This window comes from Channa argus, chromosome 3 (genome assembly GCF_033026475.1).
Source record: "Channa argus isolate prfri chromosome 3, Channa argus male v1.0, whole genome shotgun sequence".
In the NCBI taxonomy this organism is placed as follows: domain Eukaryota; kingdom Metazoa; phylum Chordata; class Actinopteri; order Anabantiformes; family Channidae; genus Channa; species Channa argus.
Window position 1 is genome coordinate 27,989,289 of NC_090199.1, and position 19,688 is coordinate 28,008,976.

General features: G+C 39.3%; 1 protein-coding gene across 6 annotated transcripts in view; it reads right to left on the reverse strand.

The window, feature by feature from the left end:
* Positions 1 to 14,539, reverse strand: part of sorcs1 (sortilin-related VPS10 domain containing receptor 1) — a 169,342-nt gene extending 154,803 nt beyond the window's left edge. For all 6 annotated transcript variants that reach the window (XR_010913932.1, XR_010913933.1, XR_010913934.1 and 3 more), the window contains exon 1: positions 13,697 to 14,539. Coding sequence is in view for 3 of the 6 variants with exons in the window: in XM_067499044.1 (XP_067355145.1) it covers positions 13,697 to 14,401 (705 nt within the window). In the remaining 3 variants the exon portion in view is untranslated. The remainder of the gene's footprint in view (positions 1 to 13,696) is intronic.
* Between the last annotated feature and the right edge of the window lie 5,149 nt (positions 14,540 to 19,688).

A 19,688-nucleotide genomic window follows, 5' to 3' on the forward strand; every position in this document is an offset into this window, starting at 1 on the left:
TTAAGTGTCTATTTAGGATTGTAGTGTGTAGTCTGACTTCTGCATTACCAATTAAAATTCATTGTGTTGATTTGCAGCTCTAATGTGAGATTATGCACTTTCGCAAAACAGAGGTGTTAACTCGGGAATTAGTCACACTGAAGCAAGCATTTTAAATGCCATGTTTTCGATTCATTTACAGTCATGTTTCATGGATTGCAATTACACAGTTAGGAACATCAAGGACAATTTTGTGTAACCTTTGTAAGAACGTTTATAAATACAAAGTTGTGAATTTTCAAAAAACAAGGCTTTAATAATTTTTAAAAATGGTGAACTTAAATTTTTATTCTTCAGTGGCTGACAGAAGGCGATTTGCTCAGGGGTTCTGCTGCTGCTGATACAGCATACGCATACGTATAGATAAACACATACAAGGATGCACACCCACAACGTGTGCCCTACACCAGCCCTTAAGAAACTTGGCAGCTTGCACAGAAGAGAAAAATTTTGTGAACTTCACCACCAAGCAAGATAAGAAACATGTGAGTAAAAAATGAAATGAATCGGCATAAGTTCTAAGTAACGTTCTTTCTATTGTAGTTTTTTTTTTTTTTTTATGCAGCGTTTGTGTAAGGACGCAGGAAAACACATTGATCATCAGGAATAACAATGTGATACGGACTCATTAAAGATTTGTGAATCGCTACGTTGGGTCATCTGTGCATGCAGAGCAAGGAAGTGTGTGGGCTGTTGTAAAGACAAAGAAAAAGGCTCAGTTGTTTTCACTTTTGAACACAAAGTGTTTGGTATGCACCATGTCAATTTCAAGAACATGAGTGGGCAACATAAAGTCTGTTTTTAAAGTCTTATTCTGTTACACATACAGACAGACAGGAGAAAAAAAATCTGCTTATCAAAAACGTGTTCAAAAAGAAAGAATCATCCATTTATTATTTTTCTTTGTGTTATTCGAGTTCTTTCTGGGCTGTTTCTACTTCCCCGTGTCTCCATATTTGATCAGATTTGGTCAATTAACTTGACGGGCACCATCTTATCTGCTTTTCTCAGTCAACGTGATCAGCTCTAAAAAGAACAAAAAAAGAAAACCCTTTTTTTTCCCTTCACTTTCAGACATGTTCCTGCGGTTTACAGATTGCCACAGATTCAATTTGTGTCACAGGAATGTCCCGTGCAATTCTGAACCAGATCCCTGGGTGAGATGGGACTCAGCCTCCAGAAATAAGACCTCTGAGCACCTTGCAACAGCTGTGAGAATAATCCATGTCGATCTGAATTGCTATGAGGAGGAAGAGGTTTTTAAAGGGGCAGATAATATATAAACACCATGACCAGCAATTGAATCCTTGTGCCTCAGACTGAAAATCTTTAATCAGAGGGTTTTACCATAAACTGCATCCTGCAAATCTGACTATTTTCAGATATTCCAGTGTCATTTTAACTGCTTGCTCTTGACTAATACACTCTGTGTCATGTATAAATTACATTTGCTCCCCTAACTGTCATGAAATGTCCAGACAAAATCTGATCTGTGAGTGTGCTTCAGCTCACAGCTCAGCCTCTTGGCCATGCTTCAGTTCTATCCTAATAGTGTGCAGAGTTTCCTCTCTCCCACACACCAATCACCTCGATCACCATCATTCACATCAAAGTGTCAATCACATCATAGGGTAGTGGGGGCAGCTGGAGTAATGTCAGCAGCCACAGCACAAAATACAGTGCACTGATGTCTGTGGAGAGATAATGGCACTCTAGCCTATACAGAGATACATAGAGTGCAGCATATATAACTTGCCCCGAAGACAGAGTTAAACTTGGCTGTTGTTGTCAGAAGTGGTTCATTGTTAAAGAAACAGGAAGATTTTGAAAAACTGAAGATTTGAGCGACAGATTGATCTTAACAGAACTCAGTCTACTCTAAGTATCGTCAATCCCATCTCCTTAACATTGCAATCCAATGCAACTACTGTAAACTGACAAACAATATTTGAAGCGCTGCATTTGTCAATGGCTTCTAGCAATGATGGTGGGGTGGATGGGTATGTGTACAAAGATCAAGATGGTGCCAACAAATAGGAAAGCATTTAGTTTGAGATTGGAGAAAGACAAATAGACTAACAAGAACTTGATCCAGAGCATCATATTCAGTATGTCGTTGGTCCATAATATCTCATCCAATGTACAGAAGCATTGGTTGAGAAAGCGTAACTTCCTATGCACTTAAATCTATGAAAAATAAAAAACTTACTTAGATTTTTGCTGCCTTGTACCTCACTTATGAGTCGCTTTGGATACAACAGTCTGCTAAATGACTAAATGTAAAGCTAAGTGTAGAGAGCAGCCCCATGGTGGTATGGTTGACTATTGAAATGGCACCTCTTTGGCACCAGGCACCAAAATGGCTGATGTCATCTCTTACATCGATACCAACTTTTAATCTTAAACAGTCAAAAATGCTGGTGCATGCAATATGCCCAACCAAAACCCACGCCAAACATAGTATTTATTACGTCTTGTTTTTTGTAGCTGCTAGACCTAACAATGTGTCATTCGGCTTTTGGGGGGGCCGGTCATTTAATGGATAGAGCATCAGGTTGGGATGCAGAAGGCTGCAGGCTTGAATCCCACTCCACCAGGTGTGGCAAGCTACCAAAGGAAGGGCATCCGGTGAAAAAACTCGTGCCAAATCAACGTGCTGTTTTGTAATTTTTGTGCTACTTGTACAAATGACCTTGTATTTTGCAGTCTCAAGTCTTAGACTTGTAATCATAAAATGTTTTTATTACTAGGGATTTCTACAGTGGATCAAGTGGTCTTCACATTGATTTGGCAGAAGTTTTTTCTGCCAGACGTTCCTTTTGATGCAAGAATCTAACAGCATCTAGGTTTGCCAGCTTTAGTCCCACTACTCAGGTGTAAGCTGGCTTGCAGAACCTTAACAGTTGGGGTTTGGCAGTTGGCAATTCAGTGTCTTGGTCAGGGTCAATTTGACAAAAGCCAGGGTGAATCGGTTCCAAACCACTAACCCTGCAGTCAATAGGAGATTGACATTTCCAGTTACGTCCCCTACAAAATATATTTGCAGTTGCAATTAAAATTAAAGAAGCATTTATTTACATGCATTACATAATGGTTGGTATAAGAAGAAAACAGCTAGTCTGGATTATATAGCATATCACCACTAGGTCTCAGGAAAGTAAATCAATATTTACTTTCTGCCAATTCTTTCATCCTATACACTTCTTTCCAGGATGGTAGTTTGACTTTAAGGTGGTGGGTTACACTTTTGGAAACTGTCATCTCTTTAGAACGAAACGTACAAATTTACTCAAAAATTATTAAACCTCATACTACATTTGTATTTATTTATTTTTTTATTTTTTATGAGACAATAAGAGCAGGGGATATAAATGCTTTCTGACAGACAACAAATAAAGCACCAACCCTGATCACTTGTTCACGCACTTGGTGTAATTCTGGAGGATTTAAAAAGTTGTCAATTAGGGGACAAACTGGCGCCTAATCATCCCTGACCAAAAACAGATTTTTTTTTACCTTGTGAACATTTGGTTTTCCACAGCATCAACTAAAATCATGGAAACACTCAAAGATGTTAATTTTGAGATCATGAAAGATGTGCATCTCGCCATAGCATACCTTTACTTTCTGATGGCATGCAATGCTGAAGCTCCAAGTCAGGGCCGACGACATACGTTTGCCATGATGTGGATGTGGACACCAGCCTCAGCCTAGCTCCTCTCTTTGTAGATTTACTCTACCAATGGAGGGCTGAGTCATTCTGAAGGAACTTTCCATTTAAACTTTTACATATATATGGATGGAGCCTACCAGGTCCAGGATCAAAGGGGCAGCGGGGCTTCTGGGTCAGAACCTCCGTATTATGGAAGTACTGATATGTCTTGTTTGAAAGAGACGGAGTTTCTTTAAAGTGGATAAAATAAAAGGAGTAATATACAAAAAAACTGAAAAAAGTAAAAAGTACACACAATGATGACCACAGTTTATATATATATATATTATTTTTACAGTCTGAGTTAATCAACTTAGACTAAGAATCTCCAGTACTAGAGGTGGAGCAGTTAATTACAGCCAATTTTTCAACCCAATCAACATTTAATGCTGCTCATCTAAAGCTCAGGTTGAAATTAATAGTGAACAATAATTAGGTGACCAGTAAAAGTTTTAATACCGCTGCCTTCTTAGCCAATAAAAAAACAATTTCGCCTATCAGTTGAGTTTTAGAGATTTCTCATGCTAGAAATGGATTCAGCTGGATAAAATTCTACTGTTCTCCTAAGCAAAATAACTACTATCATGAGCAAGTTAAAAAGTACACAAATACTGTATTACTACATAAATAATGTATAGAAAAAGGAAACTAAATAACAAGGGTTTACCATAAACCATCAGCTCCAAGTAATTAGGGTCTCCATGATCCATTGCAGGATAAAATACTCAAAAATGTATTTAAGTAAAATTACAAATACACAAACAAAATTTACTCTATACTCAATAATTAAGTAAATTTCTAATTTACTTGAAGCGTTTGCTTGACTTTTTCTCCCTTTTCCTTTTCAGTGCATTGAGCTATTTTAAAGATTACAGATTATTCTGCTAAAATCACTGACTATATATCAATGTATTTCCTACTGTAGTTTCCCTACAAATGGTTCCCACTTAAAAATTTTAGATTTTGGATATTTCTCTGATTCTAGCTGAAAAACACCTCCAGGTGATGTCATCTGGGGGAGCTCTTGCAAAGCAGGTTGACCATGATTTCAACCTCCTTAGTATGAGCAATGCGATGACACAATCTGAAATGAAGGTTCCTCCAAGATTCCAGATTCCAGTGATCACTAGTAGGTTAAGATGATAGTCAATCATAATAATTTACCAATCAACAGGGACACTCTGCCTGACTTCTCAGTGCAGTTACACCAAAAACTCACTTTCCACTGCTTTAAATGATCTCCCTCTGCCTGCACACATGGCACAAAGAGAACGACAGGTGGACAATGGTAGTTTTACGCTTAGGAAGCATTTGAAGCACTGGTTGTTAAGCTAATTTACTACTTTGACAAGAAAGGGTGAATTTGACACCGTATTCAATGATCATTTTACCATAAATTCAGTAGCTTCATGTCTGAAAATAGACCATTATTCCAAGGGTTTTCACTTTAGCTGAATGCGCTGATGTACTGATCACAGCAGTCAGGCCCAACACTGGCACCTGAAGAGTAAAATTACTGCATACTGGCCCACTCTGAGTGCTGCTAATTTCTCAAATAACTCTTTTAAATAAGGTCATGAAAGGAGGGGCTGGTTTAGTGAAGGGGTTTTTATCTCACTTTTGAATTTTTTTTATAAAAAAAACTGAAAAAGTGATAAATTATGAAATGTGTAAAGTAATGTGACTGTAACGAAACAACTTTTGATTACAAATGTAATGAAGTAAAAAGCAGAGATACTTGCTGAAAGTAGCTTTAGTTAAAGCTACTTAAGTGCACAGATAAGCAAAAAATGTACTAGTGTATCATAACAAGGTACATGTACTTTGTTACTTTTCAACACTGCCATGATCCACGCTGTGTGTGAATGGATTCCAACAACCACAATCCAAATTCTCCCCACTGACTGTAAACTGAATGGGCCACAAATTGAGTGGGCAAAAACACAAGTAGAAATAATGTTGCATGATTGAAAAAGAACTTAAGAGGCAGAAACAGAAAGGTGGGAGCAATCGGAGCAATACTCTCAGGAGCGCCTGAGGGTCCTTACTGAAATAAAGTGTGTGTTCCTGAGGGCTTGCGGGTCTCGACTGAGATAGGCCTGACGTATTACCCACAAAGTGTATATTTTTTGTCAAGAACCTGCCTACAGGAAGACTAAAGGAAATAATGACTTATTTGTGAGTATTTCACCTGGGATTGTTGTTCTAGAAAGAAAGAGAGAGGGACTGGGAAGCTAGTTTGTTTATGGACATATGCAGCCTGATGGCAAGTAAGCACTGCTCAACAGACCGTGACAGCGTCCGCCTGCCTGATCCCTCCCAGGCACATACCCGAAGGATCACTTAGCCCATACAGTGGGTTTAGCAATGCTTGTTGTAACTATTATTATTGTTATAATAAATATACATTAATACATATATAATTTATAGATAGATAGATAGATAGATAGATAGATAGATTAGATTCTGTCAGTATTGAAATTGGTTGTTCACAGCGTGATTAAGAAGTGTATGTTGTAATTGCAGCATTATGAGCAAGATTAATGTTTCAAAGACACTGGAACTACTGGAAGAGATGGAGAAAATGTGGCAATACATTTATAACATACATTTAGAAAATAAAAGCACAGGAATAGGCAGATTATGTAACTAAAACTTCTTCATCAGACCCACATTGTCACATTTGTGTACTTATATGTAACTCTTTTCTTCGTCAACTATTATACAGTATATAATGAATGACTTTTTGTAACAAATAGGCACAGTTTGTTTTTCAAAATTTCCAACATTTAAGAAAATAAAAGCAGACAAATCTGACATATTTTTTGTTTCATGAGTCAAACTTTGTAAGACTGAGGCTTAAAGTCAACAATTCCATAATGAGAAGACTCTTGAAGGAGTATATATTTCTCAAAGATAAAGCTAAACAAAACAAAGAAAAAGCAATGATCAGCCATGCAAGTCTATATTTTTAAGTTACATGAAAAACAATCTGCAGAATATAAGCATAGATATATATAATAAGCATAGCTGAGATCCAATTTTCACCTTCAAAGTGAACACTTTTTTTTGTTTGTTCAGATTATGGAACAGTAAAAGCTGAAGGTGAGAAGAAACCGAATGCAAAGGTAATGTGCAGGTCAATTACTCTGTAAACCTTCTCTCAAATCTTTCATAGTGCAAAGAAGAAAGAAAAACTGTTTCTCTTTAGAAGAGCTGCTTTTACACCTGTGAAATTGTTCAGCTGTTTAAATCTGGATGTGTTTTGTAATGCTACACACACACGTTGAAGAAGAACAGCCTTTTTTAAAACTACATTACATAAGAAATTGATCTGAATGTTTTTGACATCTGAGTATTTGTATACGTGGGATAGTTGATAAATGCCATTTCTTCAGTCCACTAACACAATAGGCTACAAAGAAAGATGAGCAAACGTACAGATTCCGTTCGATGAAGTTGGTCGACAAACCTGTGAAAAACAGAGGTTCCTGTTTTAACTTCTCTTTCTTAGAGAAATGCTGCTTTAAACCTTTATTTATTCACCGTAGTTTGACTGAGAGGCTACTTCTCTTTTGTCCTGATTACATTCTCAACTGGAGCAGTTGCTCAAGGCCCCACAGAGCTTATTTGTCAGAACCAGGTTTAATCCAGCTGATCTGAGGGACTGCAACTGTCTGGTCACAAGTTCAACTCTCTTACCATTAGGCCACCACTGCCCCTTTAAAGGTTAAGGTAGCCATATGTTACTTGATGATGCTGTGCATATAAATACAAAATGTTAACATTTACTGAACTGGAAAATATTAGCTCCTTCAAAATGTCCAAACAGGCGGCATAGCGACTATGTGAGGAACAGTTTGCAGCTCTAGTGTTTGTCTACGGTTACACAGGAAGACGCATACGCAAGAAGACTTAAACATACATCACATGGTTACATGCATAAACACACACTGTGAAGAATCATAGAGGATGTCAGTGAAATCAACTAAGATTTTCTATTTAACGCAGTGTAGTATGGTTCTATTAATTTCAAGTTAATCCAACATTTCTACGCATGAGTTTACTTTGACTTGAGCCCTTTCATCTTGAAATATAATTTTTTTAAAACTGTATGGTTTATTTCACTGTTGAGCCATAGCAACATAACAATTTTATTACACAGACTTTGAAGGCTAATGCGTTAGATGTGATCTACAAAAGCTGGGACAGTTCTTTGGATTTTGTTAAATTCTCTTGTTGTGATGAGAAAACAAAGTTTTTGTCCTGAGCTAACGAGATAAGTCTTCCGTTATCCTGACATAACAGCACAAAAAAAAAAAAGATAACAGCACCCATAGCCGTTCTCAGCTTCTGCATTAATCAATCCAGTAAATGTTAATATATTATACAGAAAAAAACTTTGGCCTACTGGGAAAAGTCAGTTGCGAAAGACATGGCAAATACACCTCACACTGGTATTTCACTCTCGACCAAAGTGGTGAACCAAGTGAAAGACATTCCCAACTCTGGAGTCATGTGCCAATGCACAATGCTGTCATCTAACCTCTGACTCAACTTGATGTTGCAGAGATTTTGCCAGTCTATATCAGAGATGTGAGTTTAATTAGATCAGTTTTGGGGTTGAAGATGAAGCGTGTTACCATGGACACGAGAATGCCTACACAACCATAAATAGATTCCCTAACACCTAGAGAAGTAGTGCGAGACAGCATAGGTGAGTGAGTTTCTCACGACGCTTCAAAATGTGTCACGTGACCCGACTCCTCATTAATCGGTGGCAAAATCTCTTGAAACACTACTCGTGTGTCTATGCAAGTAAACTAAGATTAGTGTTGTCTCTGTAGGGTTTCATGTTATAATTTACTCACTTCCCTTTTGTTGGAACCATTCCAGAGGGACATGCACTGTGTCTCTCTCCGGAAGCCCAGGAGTAAACGTCTTTAACTGATAGACAGTGTGTCAGCTCAAATCCATCTGACTGACATACGATGCTTTCCCTGGGCATCCTTTACACCTATGTGAGCTATAACCCCCAGACCCCATGGTGAGACTGCTCTTTGCCTGTAACCTTTTTCTCCTCTCGGTGCTGCTCTGCCAGTAGCATAAACTCAGCAGGTATTTGTTTGCAGGCTTGTATTTCTTGCCCCCAGCTTCAGTAATTGAAGATCAGGTTTGATTGTTAAAGGCTGGCGTGTATAATGCTAATATGTTGATGTAAATAGATGAAATATTTGGGTGGTTTTTTTTTGGTGGCTCAGACATTCAGGGGCTACTATACGATTTTGCTACAGATTGAGGCACAGGTGTGTACTGATAATGAGCGGCGTCCTATATAGTGACAAAACCACTGTGCGTCTGTTCATGTGAGTGAAAATGGTGACAAAGATCGGCAGCTGTGTTTAGGATAGCTTTTATATTCAGATCGTCAGGACATACACTAAGTGGCCTTCAGCAGCGTGGGTCTCAGTGCAAGAAGCCGCATTCGCATTTCACTGCGAACCGTGTTTTTAAAGGCCTGCTGTCGACTTAAAGCTAGATTCCAACAGGTGTAAATCACCAAATGATGATAAATCAAGACCTGGCAGTTATTTCTTTGCCACAGACATTCAGATGACTAGCTAGTTTAAACCTAAATGCTTTTTTAGTGACTTAAGCTTTAGCAGCTGAAGGTTGTAGTGGGAAAACATTCTGGAGCTGGTCCCTCTGAATTTGACCATTAGTTTGGTCCCATTGTTAACTGTGCGCTTTAATTAAGTCAATCACTTTCTTCATTTCTGATATTACATTGAGTTTGACATGGTAAAAGTATCTGATGTGATGATGGACATGTGTTGGACCAGCTCTTGTCTCGGAGCTTTTTGTCGCCAAGGCAATGCACGTGCATGAATTGTGGGGGCTGTAGGTACTGAATGCAGGGATGCATTTGTCTTTAGCCAAAGTCATGGACAGTACCTTTTATGTCACATGACAGTCAGACATACTGATGCTCAAATCATTGAAAAAAAAAAAGAGTATGTTTGATACCTGCACCAAATGGACTTTAAAGCTACAATATGCAACATTTAGGAAATAAACTACATGATGTAGATCTCACAGATGCCCTTTCTGATCCACATTCGACACACAAAACATCAGCATTCCAGTTATTCATTAACATGTATTATTGGGAACTTAGCGGAAAGCATGGATTGGAGCAACCTCTTCGTTGTTTTACATTGAATCCCGGTTTATTTTATCACACGTCCTTCAACTTTAACGGCCCACGGATGTCTTTTTGCACCTACCCTCTCCAAAGAATCAATGAACTATTTGTTCAAATAGTGTACGGAGGCAGGCAACTGTTGAAATTGCACCCCTTTTCGAAATCCCACTACAACATGGAAGATACTGTTCTTTACAGCTTTTACGCCACTCAGAACAGGATTTACAATGTGCACACAGTATCACTCATCGAGGCTAGGTGTAGGCTAGAGTTAGGTACTACAAAGTATGTTACAGTTGGCAAAAAAAGTCAGTGTGCCCTAAGAATGTGTACTTTCTTAATGTCATGTCATGTGACATATAATGCGACATTAAGGAAGATTTCATGTGACTTTTGCAAGAAGAAAAAAAACTGTTGTTTCACACTGAACACAAACCCTCATCTCCTGTGTCCACGACCCCAAGACTTGAAATAGTACATCACAGTCTCACATTGACTACAACAGCTAGATGTCGCTAAGCAGCAAGATGTATCTTTTCACCATTTTTTTGCTCATTGCAGAAACAACACAATCTCTTGATCTATAATCAACAACCTAAAACCGCTATGCTACTGCTATTAAAAACAAAAGACAAAAACAGCACAGCACTTGATGAAACACTGTGGGTTGACTTGTTCTCGAGGGGGCTTCGGTTCACAGAAGGTTAAGCCGCGGGTCATTGTCTAGTGTGGCACAAACCTCGGTTCATGATCAGAGGCACGGACTTGATCATAATGAAAACTTTGCTTAAAGTAAAGTTTGAATTAATAACCTTTGGCATTGAAGGCAACTTTATGTAAACACAACACACTTTTTTTCTTTTTACAGCGCTGCTAATAACTCTTTGCAAATTAATGTGCGAGCACAAACCAAGGGCATAGTGGTTTCAGCCTGAGGTGTCTTTCCAATCTGCTCTTTTTATTATGACATTCTGCCATCATTTAATAAAGCCAGTACAGTCCATTCAGCTGCTCCTTCTTTGTGTGTACTTTTTTATTAATAATACGTGTCTTTTTATTCTATATTTGCTGTATTATGCTCATACGCTTCTATGGCCAAATGCATCATGAGCCATAATTATAACCTCTAATCAATCTGACATCCAGGCTTCCAGTAATGTGGGATGGTTAGAAGACATGCTTTGTAAATGCCTTAAAGGTTAAATATTAAGAGCAGCAGAGCCCTAATCTGTATCCTTTTTACTTCAGCTCTGTGGCATGTTGTTGACTCATCTGTTTATTTATACAGCGCCTCGGATTGTAAAGACCAAGGACGTCTGTTGCCGCTTATGGCAACAACTCTACATATTTAATGCAGGATCCTCTATTCTCGCACACATCGAGTAAGTATTTTCCCTCAATTGGAAAAAATAAGGGCATGATTCATGGTTGAGCTTGTAGTCACGTCGGGATGCTAAATAGTAATGACTGTTTTGTTTGTGGGGTAAACACAAATTGATAGAAGTAGAAGAGCGAGAATAAGAGGTGCAAATGGAAAAAACAAAAATCCTCTTAAGTGTTTCTGACATTTTCAGGGTTTTCTTTCCTGCCTTCACTGTAAGGTCACTTTTTGTGGTGAACCACAGTAGTTTGTCAAACCCACAGAAACACCTAGGGCACAGGATGGAATTTCAGAAGCGAAGTGGAGGGCATGGCAGCTGCTGATATGTGTTTGACTGTAATAGGTTTTGTTAGACAGGGCTAAGTGGTGTGGGTGTAACACCGAGCTGTGGAGCTGTAGAGCAGTCAGGACATGGGCTCATGTAAAACCAGCCTGAGAACTTAATTTTGGGAGCGGTGGTTGTGTTGTTGTTGTTTTTTTCTTTTTCCTTTTTTTTTTTCCAGGCAGACCATTTTCACCAAAGCTGATTTTATAATTTTTTCATATGTTTTATTGCTTTCGATTCTCACTCTATGCTAATTACATTTTCAATGTAGAAAAGGAATAAGCAGTCATTTCAAGACATCATCCCTCAAAGCAAATGAATATATTTGAACTGTGGCCCAGAGGTTTTTTTTTTTTTTTGTTTGGTAAATCTTCACAAATACTTTCTTCTCACTATGTTAATAAAAGATTATAGCGATCTATAGGCTTAGATTATCAGTGAGGTTAGAATATAAAGTGTTTTTGTAAAGATTTGTGCTCAAATTCAGAAAACTCTTTTCACTCTCTCTTTTTCCGTGTCTACTTTCCTTGTTTGTTGTCTCTCAAGATGCAACATAAATGAAGCATAAAAGGCAGCTGGTTACACAAGTACTCAAATTGTGTAGCACCATGGATGACACTACGCAGAAGTACACATTCAGCAGGAGTAAAACATTAGTACAACAGTACAGCAACACAAATTAATGCTCTAAACAAACAGAGGCTCCTAAAGGATTTGGAATTACACGATTGAAATGTTTCTTTTCAAATTATTGGACATAACTGATTGGATTCTAACTGCATAACTGGAATAAATTATGCCGTATATAATAACAATCATTTAGAGCTAAACAAGCTGATGAATTTCAGAAGGCGGTTTAGGGCCACTATGAAAAAATCTCTCCTTTATCCCAATTCAGATTTTTTTTTCTATAAATTCTGACTTAGCCTCGTCCTCTTGTGTAACGTATTGATTCAGCAAAGTAACACACACAAATACTGTATATGATCAGCTGCTGAATGTTTATATAAATTTCTCTGGATTTTACGTTGATGGATGTTGATGAGGATGTTCTGTACTGGGTTACCAGACTATCACAGGCCTAATTATTAGACAGTGAATAAAAAAATAAATAATTTTCAATTCCAATAAAATTTGTTAAACCTATATATTATTTTGAATATATAACGTGTTTATAAATCTGTTTTTATTTAGTATTCGGAATACATTTTATTTTAGTTAGGTTTGGTGCCCAGCCCTGGTGCATTTGCTCTGGTCATCTGATCTGGAAATGTGCCCCAGTCCTGCTGAAACACCTGTGAATCCCCCATCCCCACATCCCGCAACAAAACCCTGATCTTCTCGATCCTGCCATTACATGAAAAAGATGGACGCTTAACAAGCAAAAACGCAAAGAGGATAGATTACTCGTCAGCTCCAAAGTTTGCAGGGGCTTTAGGCCTGTGGCTCAGGAAACCTCTCTTTAGAAAAGGAAGGACGAAGAGTGAAATTGCTTAACCTCTCCCACAACCTGCAGCTCTACTTGAAAATCCTGCCCTCTGGTCAGAGATGCTCCGTGCTTCACATGAGCAGCTTTACCCAGACATCAATTCAGTTGGTTGGACTGAAGAAGCTCCTGAGACAAAGCCCCCACCCACTCACCCCCAAACCACCACTACCAATAAAAGAGGCATATTATCTTCTAAATAACAGAAACAGACAGCTGACTGGTGGTTCTTTGGATATTATTCTATCCTAAAATCGATTATTACACAGAAGCCCCCGGTGAAACCTAATGTCAGGCAGTTGTTTGATTTCAAAACTTGGATGTAAAATTTCAATCTCACAAGTAATCTGCATGTCTTTTGGACTCTCTCTCAGCCTCTCTCTCTCTCACACACAGACACACAGACACACAAACGCATTCATCTTCCACAAAGACGTGCTTCTCCTGAGGGCGGTGCGCGTACACCTGACGGCCCACATAAGCGCACATTTCCCTCCTCTGTGGATTCACGCACATGATGCTTAAAGTGAACAGAATAAATCACTTACACTGCTGTTCTGGCCGGACCAGTGTACCATAGCCTGGTTGTGAGATGAATCCCCAGTCAAAGCAAACGTCGAACTATTAAGTTTTGGCTCCTCCTGCCTCTGACCGGCGGCTCTCCGCTCCTCTCCGCTCCAGCGCGATTCGGAGCGCTTCACTCTGCGTCCAGCCGCCGAGCTGCTGTCCTCTCCCGGGGCTTGACTCTGGGCTGGAACTGGTGTTCTTACTCTACCGTCGCCACTGCTCCTTCTGGCGCGTTTTCTGTGCCGGTTGGTGAAACCAGCACCATCCCTGCTCTTCTTCTGACCACTCATTTTCAAATGTGAAACTTTAATCTTGGCAGTGTCGTTCACACCAATGTCATCTTTTGCGCGCATGTTATCTGTATTCCGTTTCTGCCTTGGCTCCCTGTCCTCTGCCCGATCTGACGCGCATTCAGCGGACCCAGCTGCACAATGGAGCCGGCGACTCTCGGCACTTGCAGCCCCGATTCTCCCTGCCCCGTCTCCGTGTCCAAAAACTTCTCGTTTCGACCCTGTTGCGGACACACTTGTGTCAAATTTCAGCAGTAATTCCCGTGGACGCCACTTGTTCCCAGGCTGGCATGACCTGCAAGTTATCTCAGCTTTGGCGGCGTGAAATAAACACAGCATCATCAAAAACCAAAGCGCACTGTGCCACTTTGGGCAAAATAAGACCCCCCTCTCCATTGCTGGTGGCAGAGAAGGATGCTGTAGATGCAAGAAATCCTTTCTCCCCCCCACACACACTCACACACACGCACACTCTTCTCTCTGCCTTGTCGGGGTGTAAATTGCTGCTCGGCTGTTGAAGAGGAACTGCTGCGCAAGTTGTGGCGTTGCCCAAATGCAGTGTTGTAAAAAGTGCGGCTGAGCTTAAGTGCTCCAAGTTGAAGGATTTGATCAAATGAAGCCCCGCACACACGGGGGAGGAGCTGTGGATCCAGACTGAGAGATGGAGGATAATGTTGCCACTGTCTTTCTGCATATTTGTTATTTTCCACCATATGCTCGGCTATAATTAAAGCAGTCAGTAATACAGTCATTTTGTTCTGCTGTTCTTTTATTTCTGCTCACAGCCACATTTTCTGAGAAGCTATTACTGGTACCTTTTTTTCTGATGCAGATTTTTTTCAGCAGTCTCCCTGCAAGGAAAGTAAATCGTTTAATTTAGCAAATGAAACTGAATTATTTTACCTGTGACGAACCTGTTTAGTTTCAATACTTATAAGTCTCAGCAGGGCTTTCTGGTAATTGGAACATATTAATATGTTCCCAATTAAGTGCAGTGTCAGGGATGGCAGATCCTATGACTTATTAAACACTAATAAAGAATTCAACAGCCCACATAGGAACATGGGATTTTTACTTAACAGATTCTGCATCTGGTCCTGCCTCCATACTGGAGAAAATGATGGCTTTGCATTTATTGCATATGCACCAAAGCAGCAGCTTGGGCCTGAGCTGGAGAATCACATGCAAGGTATCACATGCAACCTGGATTGAATCATGAATATTTCAATGTTCTGAAGAAAGACATCATGTTTAACTGTTTACAGCAACAATTCAGAGCATCTAAAGTGAGAGTAAACTAGTGGAAACAATGACGCTGGAAGTTCATCTCCTCGACACTGCAGTTTACTGTCTCTAATGACCAGAGGTTATGGTGATTGCATATGAGCACTTAGTAGCGTAAAGGATATTGAAATGGTTACAGACTACTGAAACAGCTGGTTGCTTTCTAGTTCACAGCAGAGGATGCTGCCACGAGAGAATAAAATGGGCAGATTGTGCCTTGAGAGGTGATTCATTTTACCACAAGGAAAACATCTCTATGCTGCCACCAATTATGATAGAAGAGTATATAATTAGTGTCAAACGCCAGCAAAGGGTACTTATTTGTGTGTCTGTTGAGACCATGTTTCCTCTTAACACATGTTGCCTTATGTGTTCGCATAAACACATTGGTTTTAAAACAGTCCTATGTTGATAATGGCCCATCTGTGGTGATTATGGCTCAGTGCTGCTCGTCCATAAAATAAAAAATAAAAAATGTTTTCATTTCTTTATTACTATTAGTGTTGTGTCATTCAGAGACGGTTGTGGCTGGGGAAGCTGGGGAAGCTTAATTAGTAATAGTATATATACTAGGTAGGTAGGATTTAGGTGGGAAGGTAGCATTTCCAGGGCGAGCTTAAGCTCCCCCCTTTCCACTGCTCAATACATGTCAAATGGCATCCAAACCGAGCACCACAAGTTAAACACCATGTAGTTCCTGTAGTGTCAGGTTAAATTATGAGGCGCTGTCCAAGGTTCTGATCATGCATAGCTGTTCTTGGTGCTTCACCTGTCAACCTGAGTGGCATCAGAGGCATATTATGCTATATAGTGGTCAGTTATCAGTCATTGTCATGGTCCAGTAGGTCACCGACACTGTACCAGTAGTTCGGTAGGTTTATTATCATCAATACATATGGTAACTTAATCTAGCAGCCATTGTAAATATGAGGAGAGCAAAAATGGCAGTTAGTGACATAATCGAAAGTCCATTTAGTCAGAGTGGATAGGTAGGTAACAAAACACTGGGCTTCTTGTTTAGTATTGGGGTTTTGAAGTATATTCCTTTATTGAAATTGCTTTGTCTCTAGATAGACTTTTCTAGATTACACTCACCACTTCAGTTCATCATAATAATACAGACAATTTCCTCCTACGTTTATCTACAACAATAAGCTAGCTAAGTTCGACATGTATAAAACCAAATCTGAGTCAAGTACATCCAAAGATGTTGAATCTGCTTGACCAACTCCAAAATAGAGAGAGAACATCTACATAGGCTGCAGCATATATTCAAAAAAAAAAAAAAAAAAAAAAAAACAAAACCAAAAGCTCCAGTCAAAAAGAGTTGTTCTTTAAAAACAAAAAAGCACAAAACAAATCTCCAAGGGTGAAAGGAGGATTAAGATCCACATGATCACATCTTGTACTGAATGTGTTAAGAAACAGAACTAAGGGACCACACTTAGTTCAAAATAATATTTGGCTTTGTGTGAAATGAAACTAAAGCCAATGTAGGTCCTTAATCTAGTGCCCTGCCTCAAAATGCATGTTTACAGCTAAATACAGAGAGCAAGCCAGTCTGCAGGGTTAGATTGCACTCGAGGTGAGAAAAAATGTATGTTTTTTTGTAATTTGGATGAAATGACCCTTTAAATTACACACTTAAAGTAAAGTCTGATTATACACTTCTTCTTTCTCCCTTTTTTGGAGCCATCCTCCCCAGCTGTGTCGTACCCGAGACGTTAAAGATGATAAGTGTTGCCTTCCTCATGGCACACAGCATTAAGCAGACATATTGTATTGGATTAATGGTGCTGCAATGGACAGGGCCCACATGGCTCACAGACACTTATCAACCACTTCTCTGGTGTGTGTGTTTGTGTGTGTGTGTGTCTCCTGCAGTAACAGTCTCACGCCACATCATCTCTTGTCCCCGCCTGAGCTCACCATCCATTCACAGGGAATCGATGTCCTGCCAATAGCAGAAATGGATTTTTGAGGATGTTGCAGGAGGCAATATGCAGGCCTGAGTTGTCTGATTTGTATGTACCCCCCTCTATGAATACACAACATGGTGAGTTTCAGGCACTGGAGGTAAATGTTCTTGGAAGCAAAAATGAGGTCAGATAACAGCTTTACTGATCAACAGAAAAAGGCTCTTTCATGTAAAATGAAACAGATCTCTCCGAAGTAATAGCAAGTGACTGCATAAGTACAAGTCAGCAATTAGCAGATGGACATTTGGCAGCAGTTACAGCATTGAGCCTTTGTGATAGCTCCCAAGCAGCTTTGAACATCTGGACACTGCAATATTGTTCCCATTCTTCTTTACAAAACAATTACTCAAGCTCTTTCAGGTTGCACAGGTATGGAGAGTAAACAGCCCTTTTCAAGTCGAGCCACAAATTCTCAATTGGATTGAGGTTTGAGCTTTGATCATTCCACAGCATTAACACTGTTATCTTTAAACCATTTCTGTGTAGCTACGGCTGTAAGCTTGGGGTCTTTGTCTGGCTGAAAAATAAAACTTCTCTCAAGTTGCAGTTCTCTTGAAGACTGCACCAAGCCTTCCAGGACCTGCTGCAGAGATGCATGTTGGTGGCAGCATCAAGCTCTGGGGATCTGTCCTTTCATGGTGGGGATGGTGTCTTATGATGATGTGATGACTTATGGTTAACATCAAACATGGGGTCTTTTTGGTTGATTTACAGTAAAAGCATCTTGTGACAGAAATGAGTCACCTCTGATAGGGTTTGCCTTCTCACAAACTAGCCCGTTCTCATTCTTAAGGTGTCAAAAAGCACGACTTTGTCCAGTTTCTTTGCATTATATGCTGACGCTCCGTTTGCGTACCGTTTGCTTCGCTGAGCAATGCTCGGAGCTTTCAGTGTAGTACAACGGAAACCCCAACACTTGAATATTTGATGTCCAAAGCAATGATGAGGGCGACCAGCTGTACAATCAAACCTCTCCAGATGATCAAAAATGCAGCAGCACATCTTATTTTTGATAAAAGAAAAAATGACACATATCACACCATTCTTCAGATCGCACTTAGAGAGTGGTCAACTCAATAGCAGCTTTTTACCTAAACACGATCATCCAGGTCTACAATCCCTCCCGCCCACCGGGCTTTGCCAACAAATGGCATCTGATGGTCCCTTCACCACACAGCAAAGAATCCCAATAATAGTCAAATGAGTTACCAAAGTCTGCACACTTAGCAACCTCACTCCAAATATTCAATTAAACTCTTCATCTAGTATAATCAACAAAAACACCAGTAGATGCCTGCCTCTGTACATGGGAGTGATATTTAAAAATGGTTCTTCGGGTCATATAGGAACAAATGCCACACGTAATATTTCCCCTCAAATTCCCTGTGTTCGTCCCTGGGTGCAAAACTGTAAAATGATCAAAATGCCCCCCCCCCCCAAAAAAAGAAAAAAAAACATTGATTCTGAGAGTCCAGAGAAATCTCTATAGGCATACAAAATTGAATGTTGGTGATCTTTGGATCTTTGCAGAACTGCATTAAGAACAGACATGATTCTGTGGTGGAACTGACTGAATGGGCTCAGTAACTCATGTGAAAGCCAGTGACAGTCAACACAATTTTTCTCTGCATTTACAAATTAATGTTCCAACCCAGGACTTCTCTTTTTCAAAAATCTTTTCATAGAGTTGCGTTCAGTGTCCTTTTGTCTTCGAGGTGCCAGGTTACTGATTCACCAGTAACTCTACCTTCCAGATGCAGATGGAATTCTTGCCTTCTGACATCAACAAAGGATCAAAATGATACATACACATGTAAAGTGTCTAGTAAAGGTCAAATTTGCTTAGGGACATTTACTCAAATGCCAGATGTGTGTATTTATATTTTGGACCCTGAATGTAATTTTGAATTTGTGCTTTAAATACATCTAAGATAAATTAAATGGCCTCAGACTAAAAGCATTTCAAACAAAATTGTGCAAACAGTGATGATTTAGTTGACTTTCTATTAGACATGAATGAATTATAGCTAATTGTAGTTCATAGTTTTTCTTTTTTTAGATTACTTTGTAGAGCTTTTCTTTTTTTTTTTCACTTCCAGATAAAAGACTCTTTTTCTGTTGATCAGAGACAAATAAGCCAAATTAAAGAAAACATGATTCAGTGACGTAAAAAAAGTGACAGGAAAAACATTAATGGGGAAAACTATTTGTTTTGGGCACTGTATGATCTCTAGTATCACAAAGGCTAAAGAGAGAATAATTAAAAACCTTTTTTAGATACACAGTTGAAAATATACCTATGCATACTGTTTGCACATTTGTATTTATTGCCATTGTAGGAAGTCACATTAGAGTCTGTAGTTTGTCTGGTTGTTCAGATAAATACTACACATTTTAAAAAATACCCTCCAAACTTGCAG